The sequence below is a fragment of the Phyllopteryx taeniolatus genome, chromosome 15 (assembly GCF_024500385.1).
Source record: "Phyllopteryx taeniolatus isolate TA_2022b chromosome 15, UOR_Ptae_1.2, whole genome shotgun sequence".
Lineage (NCBI taxonomy): Eukaryota > Metazoa > Chordata > Actinopteri > Syngnathiformes > Syngnathidae > Phyllopteryx > Phyllopteryx taeniolatus.
Window position 1 is genome coordinate 15140328 of NC_084516.1, and position 18580 is coordinate 15158907.

The window sequence follows — 18580 nt, forward strand, 5'->3', positions numbered from 1 at the left end:
CTGCGACCCATGTGCCACACACAACCAGCAAGACAATCTTTTATCAAACAAATAGAACTGTATGAATAGCCCCGAAGCATTTAAATCGCAATGTAATATAGCTAAATCAAACTTTGTTTGTTTTATATAATAATTTATATAAATACCAGAGATAGGAACTGTGAATGTAGTGAAGAGGACCTGTTAATAGGGGGTTGTGAAGAGAGAGTGGAAAAGATAAAGAGAATGACAACATTTGGGGAACGTTCGAGTGGCCGAAGCAGTCAGAGTGGGAGAACAAAGAGAAAGTGGATTTCGGGAGTATGAATATGAAGCAGCTAATGGGTAACATGAGTGGCTATACAGTGTCTTGAAAAAGTTTTCATACCCCTTGAACTTTTTCACATTTCGTGACCTTACAATCACGAGACCTCAGTGGTTTGTTAGAGAACACTAATGAACAACATTTTTTATGCTAAGAAGAAAAAATGCTAAGTTTAAGAAAAATGGGTTGTTTTTTTTATTTGTTTGAAATTGCCTCACTGAAAATATTCCCAGTCAAGAAAATACAGTTTGGAGCTCAATGTGAATTGAAGACATAAAAGAGCTTGATTATCTCAAAACAGAAAAAAAAACAATTGGTCATTCATTTTTAAGTGACTTGTCTTATTTTTTCTCTTGTGTATTCGGAATTGCTCTTTAACTAAGCAAAAATAGAATTCATCCGAATTTTGGTAGGATACTCGAATACTAAAATGTTCGATAGCTGCAGCCCTATGCCAGAAACTTGATAATATTAGAAGATCTATATATCAATAGACACATACATCAAAATCAAATACCCGCTATGCTGATAAACTTAGATCACAGGTGTCAAACTCAAGGCGCAGGGGCCAGATGACCTTCGATCCTTCAGGTGGCACTGCATTAAAGAAAACGGTATCATCGTGTAAAGCAGGGGTGTCAAACTCATTTTTGTCACGGGCCACATCGCAGTTATGACTTCGCTCGGAGTGCCGCTACGACTGTGGACCCATATAAATGAAAGATGACCTCATATACTGTAATTACAGTATACACAACACATTGATGAATAACCAGTATTGAAATCAGAAGCCTATAAAAACATGTTTTTCAATTATTACATTTCTTTTGAAAGGGGGATTGGTAACAAAAAAATGCTTGTAAATATCCATCCATCCATTTTCCGCACCGCTTTCTCCTCACAAGGGTCGCAGGCGTGCAGGAGCCTATCCCAGCTATCTTCGGGCGAGAGGCGGGGTACACCCTGAACTGGTCGCCGGCCAATCGCAGGGCACACAGAAACAAACAACCATTTGCGCACACATACACAACTACGGGCAATTGAGAGTCTTCAATCAACCTACCATGCATGTTTTTTTTGGGATGTGGGAAGAAACCGGAGTACCCGGCGAAGACCCACGCCGGCTCGGGAAGAACATGCAAACTCCACAGACGTCAAGCTGGATTTGAACCCGGGTCCTCAGAACTGTGAGGCAGATCTGCTAACCAAGCATCCACTGTGCCGCCTACTCTTAATCATGTCATAACAATTTGCAACCCCTTGTCTATGGTCATGGGGCACAATACAGCAACTTAGGCTACGTGGCTTCCAACAAACAACCAAATCAAAGGAAGTCCCATTAATGATCTTGAGAAATTCCACAGCTATTATTCTGTTGCGAAATGAAATCTTCTTTGCCGCTTTATCACCCACTAAGTGCGTTTATAATGCCTTTGGCAATTTTCACATGCCTATTAATTCAGCCACTTAATGCCAAGCACATTTCCCCCCCCCCCACCTATATTGTAGTTACTTGTGCTGTGCATATTTTGTCCATTTCTATGGCGCTTTTACACAACAAGTCATCACCAATCATTTACCTTTCAAGTGCAGTAATGGTGCTCTCTCCCACCCACTCTTGTTTACTTGCGCTCCCCCTCTCATGCCTTCAGCTCGGACATTGTGTACGAGTGCCCTGACTACTTCACGGCCGGGCAGAACTCTTGCTTCTTCAACAAGAACGACACGTCCATCTGGGTCAACTACAACATCACCGTGGTGGCCACCAACCGACTGGGCAGCACTTTCTCCGACCCCGTGGATGTCGACGTGGTCTACATCGGTGAGGGGCTCTGTGTGGCCATCTTGTTGTATCCATCTTGTCCTTGAGAATGCTTAACCTTAAATGGGTCCTCTCTTTTTCGTGAAATGTTTTTTTCTTCTTTTTCTTCGCGGAACCTCTAAATTCTGAATTCATCCATAATTTCAAGGAAAGAATATACACTTCGGAGTTCGAACCGCCAACATGCGAGACACCAGCACATCATGCTCAGGCCAAAGCAATTCAAGTATTACTTTGGCACCATCATGTTGCATCTTGGTGCCAAGGAACTATGTTGAAGTGAGTTGAGGAGCGTCATTTAGTCAAAAGTAATCTACAAAGGTTGATTCAAGGCAACTGGCCTGTTCTTTTTTTGTTGAAGGCGTTTTAGCTTTAATCCAAAAGGCTCCCTCAACACCCTAAGACAAAAGCTGGTTCACCCCAAGGACAAAATCCCAAGAAGCAAACTCAGCAATGTTGTTTATGCAGTGCAGTGAAGAGTGCAATTTGGCAGTATGTTTTGGATCATTATCCTGCAGAAATGTCCACCCTCGTTTCCTTTTCATCATCCTCGTAGGTGGCAGCAGATTTTGGTCAAGAATGTCACGGTACATTTGTCATTCATCCTTCCTTCAATAATGTGAAGTTTACCAGTACCCTTTGCTGAAACTCAGCCCCACAACATCATGTTCCTACCTCTGAACTTCACTGGTGGTGTTTTTTGGGGTAATGTGCAGTCAGTGCCATTTCTCCTCCAAACATGGTGTGCATTATGGCATCCAAAGAGTTACATTTTTCTCTCATCCGACTAGACTATATTCTCCCAGTGTTTAACTGGCTTGTCCAAATGTTGTTAAGCAAACTTTAAGCAAGCTTTGACATGCTTTTTTTCCCCTAGCAATGAGGTCTTGCGTGGTGAGCGTGCATACAGGCCACGGCGGCGGAGGGCATTACTCACTGTTTTCCTTGTGACAACAGTACCTGCTAATTCCAGGTCTTTTGGAAGCTCTCCACAGGTGGTCCTTGGCTCATGGACAACTCTTCTGACTATTCTTTCCACTCCTCTTTCAAACATCTTGTGAGGAGCACCCGATCGAGGCAAATTTATGCTGGCATGATTGACTTTTCGCTTACGTATTATGGCCCCAACCGTGCTCACTGAAACGTTCAGAAGCTTAGATATGCGCCTATAACCAATGGCATCGTTATGTTTTGCAACAATTAGTTTGCGATGGTCTTGAGACAGCTCACTGTTCTTACTCATCATGAGATGTGTCTTGACTCACACCTTGACACTGAGACCTTTTTGTTGGCCATCAATTAGGACTGAACCAGCTGATGTTCATTTGCACTGACAAGGGGCCGGATTGCTGTTTGATTATTGACAGATTTTAGGTGTTGTCCTGGCATACCATGCCTTTTTACACCTCCCTTTCTTCATGTGTTCAATACTTTTTCCCCTGTGTCAGTTCACATTTTTACACATAACTTAATTTCTGATCTTATTTGTTCTACTTTCTTTGAATGTATGGATTACTTGGGGTGTTCCCAACATCTGGCGAAATGTTCAGGTCAATAGCACCTTTGGAAGTATATTTAGTCAGAAAAATCGTGACGTGTTAAATACCTATTTCAGCCGCTGTAATTGTGTGGCCTAGTGAGTGATGTGCGGTGCTCTTTTAGGGCGGGGGGCATTTTAGCTCAACATCTCTAAGCATTCACACTGTATAAATGCTATTTTTTTATAACCAGTACTTAATTGAATCCTAAAACCCAATCTCCGTTTTTGTTGGTTGTTATAGTTATTCACTAGGAATTTAAGCAAAAAAGAATATTTGTTTGCAAATTTAAATTCCTAAAAATAAACTCTTTCTACTACAAAGTGACTGAATGATAAATTGTTTGTTGTTCTATTGCTCTGTAGTCCAGCCCAACCCTCCTGAGAACGTGTCACTGAGCGTCATGGAGGACAAAGGCTGGCCCTTCCTGCGAGTGGCATGGGAACCGCCCTGCAAGGCTGACACTCGCTCCGGCTGGATCACACTCGTCTACGAGATTCGCATCCGCTCGGAGAGGGAAAAGGAGTGGGAGGTACGTAGAGGTAACCTTTCGTCCGCGTTATGTGGCCTTCGTGGATGTGGAGTAGCCCGTTCTGAGGGGCGTCTCCAAGGCAGCGGCTAATGGCCGAAACCTGAGCCCAAATGCCTCACTCGAGTGCCAGCTGCTCCCTCGGATTAGGACACTGGATGAAATCCCCGCTCTATGTGTTGAATGCACTGTTATCTCGGATCTTTACCTCCGGCAAGCACAAAAAAAACGAATGTAGGAGGTATTGTTTTGTTTGTGGAATTTGTGGAGTAAACAGGGTTACACAAAAATTACAAAATACTATTTCCGCTAAACTATGCATAGGGTGGCACGTGTTGAGGAAAATAAACTATTATGGTGTGAACCCTTCCCCGAAGGAGTTACCTTTTGTGCCACACTGAATAGTTTTGTAATCTCTGTGTACTGTAATGATATTTATTGAACCCACTAAGAGTGAGATAAATATCATAAGAAAATAAAAATAAGAAAAGCAATTTTGTTCATTTGCATATGGTCACATCGCAACCTGTCAAAGTACTGTACCACATGCATCTGATAGCAATGCCAAGTGAGCTGGCTTCTTTCAAACTTGGCCTAACATTTGCCGCCTCCATTGTCCACTCTTATTTTTAGACCACAGGCGTCCAATGGCTCGTAAAAGAAATGGCCCAGCTGGTTAAACTGGTGTTTGAGAGATCATTAATACAAAAATGCAGAAGGGCACCGTCACATGCAGAAAAGTGCCTACACTTGCCACCTACAGCTCTTATACAGCTAAGCCTGGTGTTGAATTTACCTTACTATACCTGCCGTGGCATACCTGTATATAACACTTGCGAGGCACGAGAGATGGATTCGGCAGAATCTGACAGAATGTGCGGTCCACCAGCCCCATCAAAGACCCCACCACCACCACCACCCATTCTCCATGAACCAGGAAGTTGTCTACTGACAAAAAAAGAGATGACCAAAAAGAAATTCTTTGGTTGATGGTTGAAAGTAGAATTGGTAAAGGCGAATTAATCCATAGAGAGATATTTTTGATAATGTTCTTCACAAAATTTAGAAAATATGGAAATTCAGACAAATTTGGACAAATTGTTCTGGAAGTGAATTTCTATAGGTTGGCAGTTTCGTTCCTACAGTGCAGATGCTTTTTTGCTTTTTTTACGTTTTTCTTCCTGATTAGCTTATTTTTCTTCTCCCAAAGAAATTCAAAGCAGTGACTCCTGGATATTTTTAAACCTGTGAGACTGTACTTTTTCTAGATGCAGTCAGTCATTGCCAAACTCCAATAATTTTTGATTGCCCCTCCAAAAATTCCCATAAACTTACTCTTAAACCTTGTTGAAAGCCTTTTCACAAGAGTTGAAGCTACTATAGCTGCAAAGGGTAGACCAACAATATATTAAACCACATAGATTGACGATGGGATATCACTTCAAATCTTGTCAGTCAAGGCAGGTGAGTGAATAATTTTGGCAATTGTATAGTGTACATTACGAACTTGCTTTTCTTAATAATCTTCTTCCATCTTGGCAGAGGTCTGAACCTCCATTATATTCAATTTCAATATTTTCCACAATACAATTTGAATGTGTGTGTTCAGACTCACATGGCCGGCCAGCAGAAGCTGTTCAACATTTTTAGCCTGCGCTCCGGTGGCTCGTACCTCGTTCAGGTCCGCTGCAAGCCCGACCACGGATTTTGGAGTGAATGGAGCGGTGCCTCCCACATCCATTTTCCTGATTGTAAGACATCACACACACACACAAATTACAAGCTCTTTCCCCATGTTGTCATGTTAGTGATCATAAAAAAAAATGTGTAACCTGGACTCCAACAACAGGAAGAATTCTACAACAATACAGGAGATTGGTGTGTGTGTTTGTGATGTTTTTTTTTTTGATAATCCATCAAGATTTCCATCGGGAAAAGTCAGCGTGGATCGTCATTACAGCTGTTTGTGCCTTCATCTTCCTCGTCGTCACGTGGTTGCTGCACATGAATAGTCACAGGTAAAGAAAAGTGTTGACACCGGAAAGAAGTGTGTCGTCCCACATCTATTGTTTCAGCCCTGGTTGGGATCTCTTGTTGCAATCCTGATGTTTCTCTTTTTATTCATCTGACAAGCTTGAAACACTGCCTCCTACCACCAGTCCCTGGTCCTAAAATAGAAGGATTTGATCAGCAGCTTCTAAAGGTAATAGCCTCTTTTATTTCTTTCAACATTGGGTGGACAATACCCCCAAAAAGTACAGGGACATAAAAAAGGCAGACATTGTTGCATCGACTTTCTCCCCCATTCTGTGAGAACACGGAACAAAGCTGGAAAATTGCTGTCTTCTGCAGCCAGTGTAAAAGGGGCTTTACACACAGGTGCTCTCCCACCGGTGTTATGGCTATGATAATACTTTTTAAAGATGGAAAATTGCCGGGTCCACTTTGTCCTCCCATTCAGTGTCGGTGCCTTTTATACAGAACGGTGACGTGAAAAAAGGGCAGAAATGCTACCTTTTCTGGGCACTGCTGTCCCACCTCACATTTCAGCTCTTACAGGCTGTGTCAAAGCAGCTTTACACACAAGTGCCCTACAGCCAAAGCCGGGAAATTGTTAGGCCGACATCCCCCTCTCCCCATTCCATGTTATTGTTAGTTTTACAGAACAGGGACATCCCGAACAAGCGGAAAAAGGCCATCTTTTACAGGCAGTGTAAAAGGGGCTTTACAGGCAGGTGCCCTCCTGCCTCTGATAAGCTCTAACAATTGCTGGGTCTATTTCGTCCCGCCATTCAGTATTGGTGCCATTTACAGCATTCCTATGCATATTCACGACTTATGGATGCACCTGTTTATTATTATTTTTTCAACCTATATTGGTTGCTGAAAACTCACCTATTTGCTGTTTTTCTGCTAAGGCCAAAGCAGTAAAAGTACAGCGCAAGGCTCGCTGCGCATGTTTGCCAATTTGGCAGACCGGTCTGCAGCAAGCTGGGCATTCCAGCGTAGTAAGGGTGTGTCCTTGGACATGCGCATGACGGAGTGACAATTTGGTGGCAGAAAGTCGGTCTAAACTTACACCTGCTCAGGCCACGTCCTAATCTTGGACTACGAGGGTAGACTCCTGGTCTAGCACGATTTTGGTGAGTTTGATCAGGTGACCGGTACTGAGGTCCCTGGTCATATTTAAGTCGCCAGCGGTTCTCACCAGCTCTGTATTTAATAAGGGGACCCGCTCACATTGTCTGTTGCCACACCACGGCCAGAGCAGTGGCAATGCTCCAAGCACGCTCGGATTGCTGCGATGATGCATTGTCCTCTTATGCACAGTGATGTCTCCGTTGAGACTGTCATTGCTCCACAGATAAAGGCCTGCCCACTGGCCTGCCCACTGTCAAATCCGCCGGGCTGTGCTAGTCTGCGTAATTACCAACACCGGTCTAACCCGCCTTTGGCGCACAGTTGCGCCACCTGTCATGCCGGATTTACGTCGGTCACGAAACTAGGGGCCTAATTGTTACTAGTTTGATTTTGTATTTTTGGGAATACACAATCAATTAAAAACATAAGAGTGGAGATAAACTTACCTCTCGACCCGGTGAGGACGGTCACAGTGGCGGTGCATGTTTGAACTCTAAGCCCAGCCGTGGCTGGACCACGACTGTGTCTATGTAAAACACCACCGTTACATATTGTTTACCCTTGTTTTGTCTCGAGAGCTGTCCAATTCCTTCTTTTTAACTTTTGTTGCTAACCAGAGGTAAATAATCTAGACAAATAAAAAAGTATGCGCGAATATGCTGTGTGTTGCAATAGCGAGGCTGCGGCGTGTCACACACACCGTATATGCGCACGTGTGTGTGCCAGCAAATGATTGACATCTCTTTGGTCACGGCTTCTATCTCAAAAGTCTCTGATTGGCTGTTCCGGTTGCGGCAGGACAGGTTTTAAAATAATAATTAATTAAAGTAATAATTAGAGTTATGTTTTTTTCAAAGGATCATTTTAATAATATTTGACTGTCAAGTCATACAGACAGTTTTAACATAAGACAAAAAAGTGTCACCTTTAAGCATTGGATATATTTGAACACAAACAGTGTAGCAAGACGCGTAGACAGACAATATACCAATACTCACGCATGTATTCTTTATCCTTGAAAAACAGAAAATGACAAATATTACTACAGCTTACTGAGGACTGTCTCCATGTACTGTGGACCCCCGCTATTCGCGGGGGATATGGACCGCAAATAGCAAAAATCCGTGATGGCCATTATAATTGCCACGGAAAAAAACAATTCCGAAAAAATAGTGAATAAGCGAGAAACGTGGGTAGTGCCCCCCAAAATATATCTATATTAAAAAAGAAATAATAATCTGTGAATAGGTGAGTGCGGATGCCGAACCGCGAATATGCAGGAGTCCACTGTATATTCGTATGTCTGTATTTTCTGCACTCAGGTGGCCAAGGCACATACAACAGAATCACAATGAATTCATCATGATGCACAAAGTTATTTACATTCTATTTAATTATGTTGTATGTTTTTCTAAAGTAAGATATTACAGTGGTATTTTTCTTATGAAAAACATTACCTTTTTGGAGGGTTGAGGCTGGAATGCATTCATTCCATTTCCATTGATTTCAACAGGTAAAGAAGTGTTTTGAGTTACAAGCGTGTTCACGAAACAAATCAAACTCAAATCTCAAGGCACTACCCTGTTGCTTTGGTGCCATCTTGCAGCATCGTGGCGCCAAGGACTTATGTTGAATTGAGTTGAGGAGCTTCATTTAGATAAACGTAGTCACGATAAATGGTTCTTCCCATGCAGAAAGGCAAGCCCGAGAACATCTTCAGCGCGCTGGTGGCGTCCGACTTCCCCGCGATGTCGTCGTTGTCCGACAGCGAGGACCTGCTGGTGGAGTACCTGGAGGTGTACATCCCAGAGGAGCGTGAGGCCATGTTGGAGAAGAGCAAGGACCTCGGGGGCAGCGGCGGCTTCAAGTTGGAGAGCTCGGCGTCCGACAGCGACTCAGGCCGGGGTAGCTGCGACAGTCACACCCTGCTGATAGAGAAGTGCGGCCGGCCCAAAGAGCATGAGGACGGCACGGGGGAGCGGGCCGAACGGAAAGACACGGGAGGTAGGACGTGGCCTTCTGCGTTTACCAGTCCACCGGACCGGCCTCGGCGCTGCCTCTCCGACAGCCTCTCGAGGCTTCTGGGGCCTTCGGAGGGGCAGGTGTGCAAACAAATCAAGGCCCGCAGCGACGTCAATATCGCCGCGTCCGGTAACACACAGTCGCCCGCTCGCTGGTCCATCGAGTACGTGGGTGTGCAGACAGTCGTGGAGGACAATGTGCTCATCCTCCAGCCCTGGAGCGGCAGGGAGGGCTGCTGCCCGCCGGCCCCCTTCCAGGAGCAGGAGTACAGCCGGGTGAAGCGGGTAGGAAACGACGACACGCTGCTGCTGCTCCAGAGCGTGTCGGAAGGGTCGGCGGACGGGGTCGAGGGCGAGGCGAGCTTTGGCGATACGAGCAAGAAGCGCTCTACCACAGCAACGAGCGGTTATGTCGACACGGCCGCCCTTTTCCCACTGACAACCCACTGAGCGTCCTTTCGAGGGACGGCCATTCAACTGAGTCGATTGGTTAATTGTTATTTTTCTCATCTTTAACAGGATGGGACAATCTCTGAATATTCTGAACTCCTTTTGCCGTTGTACGAGAGAATCAGACTTTTTCACACACAAGAAATAACATTTATTCGAGTAATATGACTTTTTTGCAAAAAGTGAGACTTTATTGGAGTGAAATTATGACTTTGTGCAAAGATAAGACTATTCATCCAACACTGATTTTTTTTTTTTGCTTTCACAAAAAATAAGACTATGTAACATTGGGACTTTTTCCAGTAAATTTACATAACATTGATTTTTTTTTTTTTTCAGAAAAAGTAAGACATTACGGAGCCCCTAAAGGGACATGGAAAAAAACATTTAAAAAAAAGCTTGTTTCTCATTGTAACGAGAAAGTTTGTCATTAGAATGAGAAACAATTTTTTTTTTCATGTCCCTTTAGGGACACAGTAATGTACGAATACAAATTTTCACTGGAAAAATAAGACTTCATTATGACTTTTGCCACAAAAGTAGTAAGACTTTATTCATGTGACAATGCAATTTTTTCACCTCCAAAAAAAGAACTAATTTATTTATGTCAAATAGCTTTTTCACCCCAAAAAATTATATAGTGTAGCGATAGAATTTTTTTTTCACTGAAAAAAATAATACTTTGTTCATGTTACATGACGTTTCCCAGTAAGTTTATTTGGGTTGAGTTTCATCATACTATCTCACGATTATGCATCAGTTTTATTGTATTTTATTTATTTCCGCACTGCGCTAGGCTACAGTTTAGTGCAGCATCCCATTATGTCTATTGACGTAAGAAATTGCAATAGCAAATGCGCTATCTCTAAAATGCAAGAAGAAATTATGGCTGGTGTAAAAAGAATGCTGATATGCTGTTTTTTTAAAACAGTTTTTGATGTCAGGCTTCCACACTACTCTGATTAAATTAATAAATTTGTAAAACTGACTCTGTCAGATATGGCGTGTTACTGTAAGTCTTACTGTAAACTCCATTAAGACTCAATTTTGTTTTGTTTATTTAAAAAAAGGCTCAATTCCTTCAAGCCATGATTAATCAAAATCACACAAGCGACCAAATTCTTAATGATCCATTTATCCTTATTTTTTTTAAATACAAACATATTGTCATGTTGCATTTTTGTGAAATTATGACATTTTCATTAAAAAAGAAAACATTATACTTGTAATGACTTATTTTTTAATGTTCCTATGTCTTTTAACACAGTACAACTTTGTAAATAATTTTACCATTTTACCAAACAAGTTGAGTGACTCAACAGCGCCTCTATTGTTCGGAGCTAAGTAGTGCAGTCCGTTTTGCCTCAGTTGCCTCGACATGATAAATGAATTAATGAACATTCTCAAATTCTTAATGATCAAAGAATCGTCTTTTTTTTTATCAGATTTTTTCCTCGTAACTTTGTTTCTTTTCTTGAAAGAATGCCACTCTATTTTCATAACCTTTTGAATATGACGATCACAATTCCTTTTTTCCCTGTAAATTGATACAGTTCTCTTCTCCAGACTTTAAACCTGTTCAAAGTGAACAACAGCGCCCCTGCAGGTTGCAAACAACTACTGCACTAAATTTTGCCTAAATTGCTCCAAGACACCATCAATCAAATCCCAGAGAGTGCGTAAAAAAAAAAAGCGAGTTAAAGAGCATGAGAGCATTTTCACTTGTGGAGGCAGCACTTCATACACTACACTGTATACAGTCTCCACGTGCCACATACCTACAGTATGTATGTGGTATGTGGCATGTGGAGACCCCCCAATTGCCACAACGGGGACAATTTCACCGAGCAATCAAGTACAGTATGTGCCGCTTATCAGTCGCAAACACTGTTAGCTAACGCTAATCTGTGGACCCAACCAAACTCAATGCAGCTCTGCTTACCTTCTGGCTTTGACATGTTAGCAGGGCCATCGCACCTGCGGGAGTGTTTCCGACAGACAGTAGTTTACTTGAAAGTGGCTCTGCATCTTCACCTGGCCTATCTGTTCATTTCATAGCCAGGGAAACTCAGTCCGGGGCGGTTATTATGTAAATTGGCACCACTGTTACGTAACAGTGGCTTGCTCATGGACATGTTTTGATAAATAGGCAGATGACAAAAAAAATGTACTTTTTTCATTTTACCCCACAATATTGCAGTGCACTGTTCGCACCGCTGCTGTATCGCAAATGTGTAAGTCATCTTTTTTAAAGGAGAGCCACCCGCGCCAAAGTACTTTTCAGTCATTTATTGAACACTGGGAGAATATCAAACACATAAACACAATGAGCACACCCTCACGGGAGCAGCTGTTGGCCACAGCTCATGCCCAGACACTCACGCAGATGAGGCCTCGCCTTTTAAAGACGCATGCATGTATCTAGCACAGACACCACAAAATGTATTGTGTTTTCTGTACCTTTTATGCAGCTTTTGGTGCTCAAATTCATTTACATTGTGTTTAAAAGGTGTGTGTTAAAAAGTTTAAATGTAAAGCATGTGAAAGGGGTAAAACTACAGTGCTCGGTACCAAACCTTGCCACGAATAGAGAAGATCTGCGAGTAACTGACCTCCCCAGAAAGGTTTGTAATTACCTATAGATGCCACAAGATGGCAGCCAAGCACCACTTTTCTATTAGCCAGGGTGATGGCCTGTCTAAATGAAACTCCTCCTCCCCACTTCAACATAGTTCATTTGCTCCAAAATGGCACCAAAGCAATATATTATCAGACAGGGCTATTCCTTGAAAAAAAAAAAAAAAAAAAAAGTGTAAGTTTTTCAGTGAGTAACAGAGGATAGGTTTCAGCCCCCCCCCCCCCAAAAAAAAAAATTGGAAAATTCATGATATTCATTATTCATAATAATAATAATGATTATTATTATAATAGTAATAAGATTTTTATACATGCCATTAACAAGTCAACTTTCTATAGAGACTGGATCTAACAATCAGTGTGCTTTCAAAATTGAACTTTTATTTCAAAGACAAAGGTTTACAGAACGTGACATATACAACAATTGTAAACATGAAATATTATCCAATAAATAGAGAAACGTGCTGGGGATCAAATTTAGTCAGAGAAAAAAAGAGCGAAACAAATGTTTTTTTAATGGCGTGACTAAATTATACAACATTTCAACATTCATAAACAATTTTCTGCAAGTACATCTGCGTATAAGAGTAATAATAACATTCTAAGAATTTATTACAAGAGTGATCAGCATAATATATAAAATGATCAATTATCATCAAGCTGAAATCTGCTGGATTGGAATATAGAATTAAATTTTAATTGGAAAGGCACAAATTTTGACATAAAGAATGATCAAGTTAATTAAATATTCAAAACTACTGTCATTTGGGTTACTATAGTAACAAATAGCATGTTTCAGATTAAGGGTATGGGCACTTTAGAAGCTTTAAAGAAATAAGACATTAGATTGCTTGGTGGTCTCACAGTCAAAGAATAGATGAGAAAATAGTTTTTCATTTCCACAGAAACAGCAAATAGTACTAATATCAATAAATTGGAAATCAAATAATTAGCCGGATATATATTATGTAAAATATTGAGATGTACTACCTTGTCTTAATTTGTGACACATTGTTAATAGGGTAAGTTTATATCCTCAATTTGAAAATGCCAGAAAACAAACTATCCTCAAGGAACTGTTAGATTGTAAGAAGAAAGAACCAATAATATATGATTATTATTACACTTAATGTCTGTTTATTCAATTCCATCGAACATAAGAATAGGTTCTATTAGAGCATTCTTACTATACTTTAAGTAGCTCAATCTAACCATTAGTAATAGCACGAATTACAATTTTTGTATTTTTTTTTTAAAAGGAATTGAAAAATTGTGTACAGACATGAATTGCCAATAAAACAGCATATTAGGCATAGATTAAGAAGGTGGTAATTACCTTTCTCGTACAATATAGGAAGGAATACAGACTTGTTTCTAACGAGTTGTGAGGTGAAAAATGGTGGACAAAGGTCACGATCCAAGCGAGAAGGCCCTGGCAAACGAAACAAATAAATAACGTGGACTTTCTCCCTGATGACGTGCGGAGCCTGATTGGTCGAGGCGTTTGGATGTGGCGTCCTCCTGTGAGTTCATGGCCGCCTAGGCCACGTCCTAATCTTGGACTACGAGGGTAGACTGCTGGTCTAGCACGATTTTGGTGAGTTTGATCAGGTGACCGGTACTGAGGTCCCTGGTCATATTTAAGTCGCCAGCGGTTCTCACCAGCTCTGTATTTAATAAGGGGACCCGCTCACATTGTCTGTTGCCACACCACGGCCAGAGCAGTGGCAATGCTCCAAGCACGCACGGATTGCTGCGATGATGCATTGTCCTCTTATGCACAGTGATGTCTCCGTTGAGACTGTCATTGCTCCACAGATAAAGGCCTGCCCACTGGCCTGCCCACTGTCAAATCCGCCGGGCTGTGCTAGTCTGCGTAATTACCAACACCGGTCTAACCCGCCTTTGGCGCACAGTTACGCCACCCGTCATGCTGGATTTACGTCGGTCACGAAACTAGGGGCCTAATTGTTACTAGTTTGATTTTGTATTTTTGGGAATACACAATCAATTAAAAACATAAGAGTGGAGATAAACTTACCTCTCGACCCGGTGAGGACGGTCACAGTGGCGGTGCATGTTTGAACTCTAAGCCCAGCCGTGGCTGGACCACGACTGTGTCTATGTAAAACACCACCGTTACATATTGTTTACCCTTGTTTTGTCTCGAGAGCTGTCCAATTCCTTCTTTTTAACTTTTGTTGCTAACCAGAGGTAAATAATCTAGACAAATAAAAAAGTATGCGCGAATATGCTGTGTGTTGCAATAGCGAGGCTGCGGCGTGTCACACACACCGTATATGCGCACGTGTGTGTGCCAGCAAATGATTGACATCTCTTTGGTCACGGCTTCTATCTCAAAAGTCTCTGATTGGCTGTTCCGGTTGCGGCAGGACAGGTTTTAAAATAATAATTAATTAAAGTAATAATTAGAGTTATGTTTTTTTCAAACGATCATTTTAATAATATTTGACTGTCAAGTCATACAGACAGTTTTAACATAAGACAAAAAAGTGTCACCTTTAAGCATTGGATATATTTGAACACAAACAGTGTAGCAAGACGCGTAGACAGACAATATACCAATACTCACGCATGTATTCTTTATCCTTGAAAAACAGAAAATGACAAATATTACTACAGCTTACTGAGGACTGTCTCCATGTACTGTGGACCCCCGCTATTCGCGGGGGATATGGACCGCAAATAGCAAAAATCCGTGATGGCCATTATAATTGCCACGGAAAAAAACAATTCCGAAAAAATAGTGAATAAGCGAGAAACGTGGGTAGTGCCCCCCAAATATATCTATATTAAAAAAGAAATAATAATCTGTGAATAGGTGAGTGCGGATGCCGAACCGCGAATATGCAGGAGTCCACTGTATATTCGTATGTCTGTATTTTCTGCACTCAGGTGGCCAAGGCACATACAACAGAATCACAATGAATTCATCATGATGCACAAAGTTATTTACATTCTATTTAATTATGTTGTATGTTTTTCTAAAGTATGATATTACAGTGGTATTTTTCTTATGAAAAACATTACCTTTTTGGAGGGTTGAGGCTGGAATGCATTCATTCCATTTCCACTGATTTCAACAGGTAAAGAAGTGTTTTGAGTTACAAGCGTGTTCACGAAACAAATCAAACTCAAATCTCAAGGCACTACCCTGTTGCTTTGGTGCCATCTTGCAGCATCGTGGCGCCAAGGACTTATGTTGAATTGAGTTGAGGAGCTTCATTTAGATAAACGTAGTCACGATAAATGGTTCTTCCCATGCAGAAAGGCAAGTCCGAGAACATCTTCAGCGCGCTGGTGGCGTCCGACTTCCCCGCGATGTCGTCGTTGTCCGACAGCGAGGACCTGCTGGTGGAGTACCTGGAGGTGTACATCCCAGAGGAGCGTGAGGCCATGTTGGAGAAGAGCAAGGACCTCGGGGGCAGCGGCGGCTTCAAGTTGGAGAGCTCGGCGTCCGACAGCGACTCAGGCCGGGGTAGCTGCGACAGTCACACCCTGCTGATAGAGAAGTGCGGCCGGCCCAAAGAGCATGAGGACGGCACGGGGGAGCGGGCCGAACGGAAAGACACGGGAGGTAGGACGTGGCCTTCTGCGTTTACCAGTCCACCGGACCGGCCTCGGCGCTGCCTCTCCGACAGCCTCTCGAGGCTTCTGGGGCCTTCGGAGGGGCAGGTGTGCAAACAAATCAAGGCCCGCAGCGACGTCAATATCGCCGCGTCCGGTAACACACAGTCGCCCGCTCGCTGGTCCATCGAGTACGTGGGTGTGCAGACAGTCGTGGAGGACAATGTGCTCATCCTCCAGCCCTGGAGCGGCAGGGAGGGCTGCTGCCCGCCGGCCCCCTTCCAGGAGCAGGAGTACAGCCGGGTGAAGCGGGTAGGAAACGACGACACGCTGCTGCTGCTCCAGAGTGTGTCGGAAGGGTCGGCGGACGGGGTCGAGGGCGAGGCGAGCTTTGGCGATACGAGCAAGAAGCGCTCTACCACAGCAACGAGCGGTTATGTCGACACGGCCGCCCTTTTCCCACTGACAACCCACTGAGCGTCCTTTCGAGGGACGGCCATTCAACTGAGTCGATTGGTTAATTGTTATTTTTCTCATCTTTAACAGGATGGGACAATCTCTGAATATTCTGAACTCCTTTTGCCGTTGTACGAGAGAATCAGACTTTTTCACACACAAGAAATAACATTTATTCGAGTAATATGACTTTTTTGCAAAAAGTGAGACTTTATTGGAGTGAAATTATGACTTTGTGCAAAGATAAGACTATTCATCCAACACTGATTTTTTTTTTTTGCTTTCACAAAAAATAAGACAAAAAATAAATTTTCCAGTAAATTTACATAACATTGATTTTTTTTTTTTTCAGAAAAAGTAAGACATTACGGAGCCCCTAAAGGGACATGGAAAAAAACATTTAAAAAAAAGCTTGTTTCTCATTGTAACGAGAAAGTTTGTCATTAGAATGAGAAACAATTTTTTTTTTTCATGTCCCTTTCGGGACACAGTAATGTACGAATACAAATTTTCACTGGAAAAATAAGACTTCATTATGACTTTTGCCACAAAAGTAGTAAGACTTTATTCATGTGACAATGCAATTTTTTCACCCCCAAAAAAAGAACTAATTTATTTATGTCAAATAGCTTTTTCACCCAAAAAAATTATATAGTGTAGCGATAGAATTTTTTTTTCACTGAAAAAAATAATACTTTGTTCATGTTACATGACGTTTCCCAGTAAGTTTATTTGGGTTGAGTTTCATCATACTATCTCACGATTATGCATCAGTTTTATTGTATTTTATTTATTTCCGCACTGCGCTAGGCTACAGTTTAGTGCAGCATCCCATTATGTCTATTGACGTAAGAAATTGCAATAGCAAATGCGCTTTCTCTAAAATGCAAGAAGAAATTATGGCTGGTGTAAAAAGAATGCTGATATGCTGTTTTTTTAAAACAGTTTTTGATGTCAGGCTTCCACACTACTCTGATTAAATTAATAAATTTGTAAAACTGACTCTGTCAGATATGGCGTGTTACTGTAAGTCTTACTGTAAACTCCATTAAGACTCAATTTTGTTTTGTTTATTTAAAAAAAGGCTCAATTCCTTCAAGCCATGATTAATCAAAATCACACAAGCGACCAAATTCTTAATGATCCATTTATCCTTATTTTTTTTAAATACAAACATATTGTCATGTTGCATTTTTGTGAAATTATGACATTTTCATTAAAAAAGAAAACATTATACTTGTAATGACTTATTTTTTAATGTTCCTATGTCTTTTAACACAGTACAACTTTGTAAATAATTTTACCATTTTACCAAACAAGTTGAGTGACTCAACAGCGCCTCTATTGTTCGGAGCTAAGTAGTGCAGTCCGTTTTGCCTCAGTTGCCTCGAGATGATAAATGAATTAATGAACATTCTCAAATTCTTAATGATCAAAGAATCGTCTTTTTTTTTTTATCAGATTTTTTCCTCGTAACTTTGTTTCTTTTCTTGAAAGAATGCCACTCTATTTTCATAACCTTTTGAATATAACGATCACAATTCCTTTTTTCCCTGTAAATTGATACAGTTCTCTTCTCCAGACTTTAAACCTGTTCAAAGTGAACAACAGCGCCCCTGCAGGTTGCAAACAACTACTGCACTAAATTTTGCCTAAATTGCTCCAAGACACCATCAATCAAATCCCAGAGAGTGCGTAAAAAAAAAAAGCGAGTTAAAGAGCATGAGAGCATTTTCACTTGTGGAGGCAGCACTTCATACACTACACTGTATACAGTCTCCACGTGCCACATACCTACAGTATGTATGTGGTATGTGGCATGTGGAGACCCCCCAATTGCCACAACGGGGACAATTTCACCGAGCAATCAAGTACAGTATGTGCCGCTTATCAGTCGCAAACACTGTTAGCTAACGCTAATCTGTGGACCCAACCAAACTCAATGCAGCTCTGCTTACCTTCTGGCTTTGACATGTTAGCAGGGCCATCGCACCTGCGGGAGTGTTTCCGACAGACAGTAGTTTACTTGAAAGTGGCTCTGCATCTTCACCTGGCCTATCTGTTCATTTCATAGCCAGGGAAACTCAGTCCGGG

General features: G+C 41.8%; 1 protein-coding gene across 5 annotated transcripts in view; it reads left to right on the forward strand.

The window, feature by feature from the left end:
- Nucleotides 1-16777, forward strand: part of prlra (prolactin receptor a) — a 30238-nt gene extending 13461 nt beyond the window's left edge. For 4 of the 5 annotated variants that reach the window (XM_061747858.1, XM_061747859.1, XM_061747855.1 and 1 more), the window contains 6 exons: nt 1957-2126; nt 4030-4196; nt 5803-5944; nt 6115-6211; nt 6327-6396; nt 9029-11025. In XM_061747858.1, the coding sequence (XP_061603842.1) occupies nt 1957-2126; nt 4030-4196; nt 5803-5944; nt 6115-6211; nt 6327-6396; nt 9029-9805 (1423 nt within the window). In that variant the 3' untranslated portion in view covers nt 9806-11025. Of the gene's footprint in view, nt 1-1956; nt 2127-4029; nt 4197-5802; nt 5945-6114; nt 6212-6326; nt 6397-9028; nt 11026-15730 lie in introns of those variants that run through there. The other variant, XM_061747856.1, reaches the window with a different exon arrangement.
- Nucleotides 16778-18580: the final 1803 nt, after the last annotated feature.